The sequence below is a fragment of the Capsicum annuum genome, chromosome 2, assembly GCF_002878395.1.
Source record: "Capsicum annuum cultivar UCD-10X-F1 chromosome 2, UCD10Xv1.1, whole genome shotgun sequence".
NCBI classification, from domain to species: Eukaryota; Viridiplantae; Streptophyta; class Magnoliopsida; order Solanales; family Solanaceae; genus Capsicum; species Capsicum annuum.
The window spans coordinates 104,563,471-104,568,898 of NC_061112.1; the positions used below are offsets into that span (position 1 = coordinate 104,563,471).

At 36.1% G+C, this 5,428-nt stretch overlaps 1 protein-coding gene across 1 annotated transcript; it reads right to left on the minus strand.

Annotated features, from left to right (window-relative positions):
• Positions 1 to 2,510: 2,510 nt before the first annotated feature.
• Positions 2,511 to 3,422, minus strand: LOC107857935. The gene has a single exon (XM_016702700.2). It carries the CDS (start codon positions 3,420 to 3,422, stop codon positions 2,511 to 2,513), a length of 912 nt encoding a protein of 303 aa, XP_016558186.2.
• Between the last annotated feature and the right edge of the window lie 2,006 nt (positions 3,423 to 5,428).

Below are 5,428 nucleotides of genomic sequence, written 5' to 3' on the forward strand. Positions count from 1 at the left end.
TCAAGAGCTAGAGTGCTTTTGTATTTAAGACAAACATGAGAAAGTTGGGAGCATACCTTTTGATTCATTTTGATTACTAAGTCAATACTATTATTTAGTGCACCACGAATTTGCTTTCGCTTTAAATATTTTATAGAAAATTTCATTGTAGGCCAGACAAATCTTTATTTTGACTATTGTACAGTAATTTGAAGACAATCTAGTTTACATTATGGCAGCCTGCTTTGATTAATTATCCTTGATTTCTTTCACTATTTTTTCCATATTATAAGTCTATAATCAACATGTCTGACGCTTCTTTTTTCCTTTATTTGAAGAGTGACGAAAGAATTAAGTAAATACTTATATTTTTGGTGACTTAATTTTAAGTGAAAGACGTTTGATTTTAGATGATTCATTCCCAACTAAATAATATAATTCAAATTTAAGTGCTTCCAACAAGTTATAACTCAAGAAACGACTCACAAAATTACCAACCAGTCATTAACAATTAATTATTAAATAGTGCCTCTTGCTTTATTTGAGCCGAGGGCCTACTAGGAAAAAAGAGGAGGCACTACTGGTATGGCTCTTTTATAATTGAAGATTTGGATCCACCATGTGCCTTTACTGAAAGTGTTTGTTAGGAGTTCTTATGATTTTGAGGAGAGGCCCAACACAAAGCTGTCTTTTCTTGTTTTTCACTTTTAGCTAGAAAGGTGATGTTAATTCATGATGCTTGTATCCTAATTTAATCATTTGTGTAAGAGTAATTAAGATGGATTATGACCCTGCTAAGCATTTTCAACAAACAGTAATAGTGCATTAATTTCGCAAGAAAGTGGGGAATTTTAATGTGCAAGCATGTTGTCCCTTGACATTTCACCCTCAATCATTTCCATTTTGCACAAAGAAATGTTTGTCCAATTAGGAATTGCAATGTAGCCCAAATCTAAATGAGTTGGCAGCCCAATACTAGTAATGGATCTCTATTCTAATTCTTTATTTCCTTTCATACCACATTTTTAGCTTTGCTTTTGTTCTAGTTAACCTGCCAAAGCCTTTGCTCAAGTTGCAAATGATTGTCAGAATGGGTTGGAGCCTCAAGTCGGTTTGGAAATGGATTGGTGGTTTGCTTTATATTCCTTACATATCATATCCCAGTTTGAGTATTCAATCTATACTCCAGTTGAGTCTAGGTGTGAGGATGAGTTAGTCCCAATATCATGTCTTTAAATGATATCAAAGTTAGGTTCACCCCAGTTTAAGCGTTCAATCCATACTTCAGTTTGGTCGGGGTGTGAAGTGGGTGTTGGAGGGGTTAGAATCCCTCATTGATTGGAGATGGATCGATGATTTGCTTATATGAACTTGAATAATTCTTTCCTTATGAGCTACCTTTTTGGGTTGAATTGGGAGCAATCCTCCCCTCATTACATGTCTATCAATTATGTACTTCTCATCTATGTTCTTAATAACATATGGTAAATTCCAACCCCAATAAAGTAAATTATCAAGTAGCTAACTCTCATTCTGGAACGTTTCACCTTTGATTTGAATTCATTTTATTTTGGATATAAGAAGACCTCGTCCCGTTATACAAGAAATGTGTCATTCCATTTGGGATTAACTTTTCCAGACCAATTTTATTATTTTACTTTCTATAAACTTCATCTGTTTGTCTATTTGGAGGTTCGAGGTGTGCTAGAAAAGAGAAGAATCAATTCAAGCTCATCAAATCTTCAGCTGTGTACACCTACTAACTCAAATCAGAAAATATACACCAACGCGATGGAAAACCAAGGTCGAGACTTTCGATTTTCTAACGCGAAAATAAATCCATTAACACTAAAAAAGCTACTATTAAACTTGGACTCGGCACATACCAACATAGTAACTTTTTTTTAATGAAGGGAAGCGTTAAAGCAACCGTAACTGCTGGCTCGTGTGATCAAGAGGTCACCTTCACGTTCAAGTGGTACGAATAGCCTCTTGTGAAAATAAAATGTAACATTATTTTCAGCTGGAGCTTAGTGTACCGGGTGATCCTATTTTTAGAATGCAAAAACAAATTTTCCAATGATTGCAAGAATGTGCACCCACAGGTACATCAAATCTAGCAAACCTGGAGCTCACAACATCAATTACTACAAATTCCATTAAAGAAATTTTGTCTAAACAATTAAAGAGGGGTGCTAGACTCTCTACCATTTCTTTGCTACAAAAGTAGCAATTTGTTAATCCACATTTATAAAAATTCCAATGGAAATGTAAGAAGAACTAGCTCATCAAATCTTCCATAACGAGCACACACACACACTTTCTTGTTTCAGTAAAGAACCAAAATTTGTACCAACAAAATGCTAAACCTTATCATTTTCCTTGCTATAAATGGGAACATAGCTCAATTGCTTGTAAAGAGTGTGCTAGACACAATTAAAGAAAATGTTTTAAGAAACAAGTCTAGCTCATCAAAATCTTCTTGTGAGGCTCATACACATATTCACTAGTAAAAGAAGCAAAATCCAAATTCAAGATTCTTGATTTTCCAATGATTTCCATTTATGATAGAGTGCATCAACAACACCATCAAAGCTACCAAAATTTGAACTTACCACATCAATACCAACACCCAAACTCTCAGCACCAGCAGCTGTAACAGGTCCATGAGCTGCCACCACCATCCTTGGACACCTCCTCCTCACCACTGACCAATCCAATCCAAATTCCTTCAAGCTCTTCAACAAACCCTCAACTTCTCCAGTACTGGTAAACACAATGGCATCAAATCCACACTCCTCTTCACTCTTTATCACCACATCCATCGCGCATTTCGCCCCAGCCCATCGCGTCTCATACGCGTTTAATCTCACTGGAATCCACCCCCTCTTCGATAAATCCTCAAGAAACTTCGGGACAACTGGTGGTTCATCCAAACCAATCACCAACGGAACTGGACACAACACTTTCCTTCCTTTTCCTACTCCCAATGCCTCCACTAGCCCTGATGGAGTCGCAATTGGAGGAACCAAGATTCGTATCCTTTCAGAATTTTCACACATTTTCCCAATGAAATCTTGATCCAGCAGCTCAGCATCCTTACCCAAAGCAGCAACCGTAAGAATATCTCCATTCGGGGTTAATGGGGGCGTGGGGTTAATCGACAGAGCTTCAGAAAAAGCCGTGATGCCAGTTCTTGAAGTGAATGCAAGAGCTGAAAACTCTTCAAGAAATGACAGGCGGTGATGAATTGAAGAAACTGTTTGCTGTGAAGATTCAACAATGACGGTTGGACACCAAAGGGGTGTCCAGCCTTTGAGGCGTATGAGATCAGATAACCTTGGTGCGTAGTTTTGAGGAGTGGTGAAAGCTATGACACAGTTTCTTTTACTATTTTCAGGGCTGGGAATTGGAAAAGGAAATAGCGGCGGAGGATGCTGCATGTTTTTAGAATCACAATCATTGCTGCCTTATCATTTTTTGAGGGGTTAATGAATGGAGTGGTTTGGGAGGGAGTTAGAAAGGTGTATGGTATAGACAAGACATTGAGATAAGCTGTCTCGATTAACTCTGGAAGGGGTGCCAGCCACCGCGCAGGTTAGGGGTTTGTCGACTTGTGGTGATGAGGATAAATATGTTAAAGCACTCCGTTCGGATGATAAGTAATTAATATTGAAATTAAGTAATTAATGATAATGGTAAAATATGAAAAAAAAATAAAAAAATATTATTTTATTAAAAATATCAAGTATAAATAAAAATTAATTTACAAGTAATTCCAAACGAATTAATAATATGATAAGAAAATGTCTTGTGAAACTTAGTAATCCCTTTAATCCCCGAAAGTTGTCTACTAACGACACATGTCTTGTATTTATTGATTGAGTAAAACATCTTGTGCGGACAAATTCTTTAAACGGGAAAGAGACAAACATATCCCAAAACTATGATAAATGGTACGAATATACCTTCTGTTATACTTTGGGTGCACATATGCCTCTACCATTAATGAAATGATGTGTATATATCCCTTGCACTAACAATAGGGGCATATGTGCGTCCCAAAGTATGACAGAAGGTATATACGTACTATTTATCATATTTCAGAGGTATATATGTCCCTTTTCTATTTTAATTTTTTTATCCCAAATAATTAACTCAGGCCCATTACCCGACTCAATAAACCTATCGAACTCGATTTCAAACCAACTCAACCCGACCTTTATTTTTTATTCCAACCCCAATACCTCCTCTGTTTTTCTATTAAACATGAATCTCATCAAATTGCAGTAATTGATTTGATTAATGCTACTAGTTGGTGTTTACTGGTTGAAGAGAGTGGAAATTAGGTTGGAGGTGGCTGGAGCTAGGGCTGCAACGATGGTTCGCCAGTAAGGTGCATCCGATTCGACGGAGACGGTGGCTATATGGTGTTGATCAATGGTGGGTAGTATTTTCCCAACGAAATTTTGCAGAAAATTATAATATAGGGGGTTTACTTATTTAATGTTGTTTTTGGGTGTTATGGATTAATTTTTTTAAAATTGATAGTCGTAAGTGTTTGTAACGCTCCAAGAGTAAACTCTGGACGCCACACGGTGTTTGAAACCACAAGTGATCCCAAGCTAACCGATGAACTGGCATACTATTAAGCAATTGAATTATAATAAAATAATTAATAATTTTTGTTGTGCGGAAACATAATCATGGCATAATCTGAATAAATACATTATTGATAAAGTTTACAATCTGATAAAACTGAAGGAAGAAACTGAAATTTACATGACTGACTCTGACTGATATCTATGAAGCCTCTACTATACTAACTATAGATAGCTGAGACATGTCTCCAACTACCACTAATCAATACATATGAAAATAAATGAACTATGCATAGACTAAAACTGTCTGGAGTTCCAAAAATAAGAGAACTCATCACTTGTTGGCTGGAAACTGCAATTGTCTGATCATAATGCGTAGGCTATAACTAGTACCTACATTATGAGACAATGTAGCACATAGACATATATGTAGATCAGTACTTCTGAAATATACTGAGTATGCAGGGGTGAGTGCAATAAGTAAAACTGATTTCATACAAAATCTTAAAACATCCATGCTAAGTGTAAGTAGACTCACCCATAGGCTGGAATAAAGGGAAAGCTGAAATATCTTAAAACATGAGTAACAAACATGATATGATAAGCTGGTGAATCTTTACACTTAGTTTCTGTAAGACTTTACTTTTATGATATAAGTAGAATTGAAGCTGGGATACAGTAAAATGTGAAACTGTATGAATACCGAGTTTGAAATTAATTGATAAAAACTGGCATAACATCGAAGATCTGAATATATAATTATACTGAGCACAAATACCTAAGCATACAGAACCAAACGTAAGACTGATCGTGTAAGACTGGACTGTACTTAGTATGAATAACTGGAC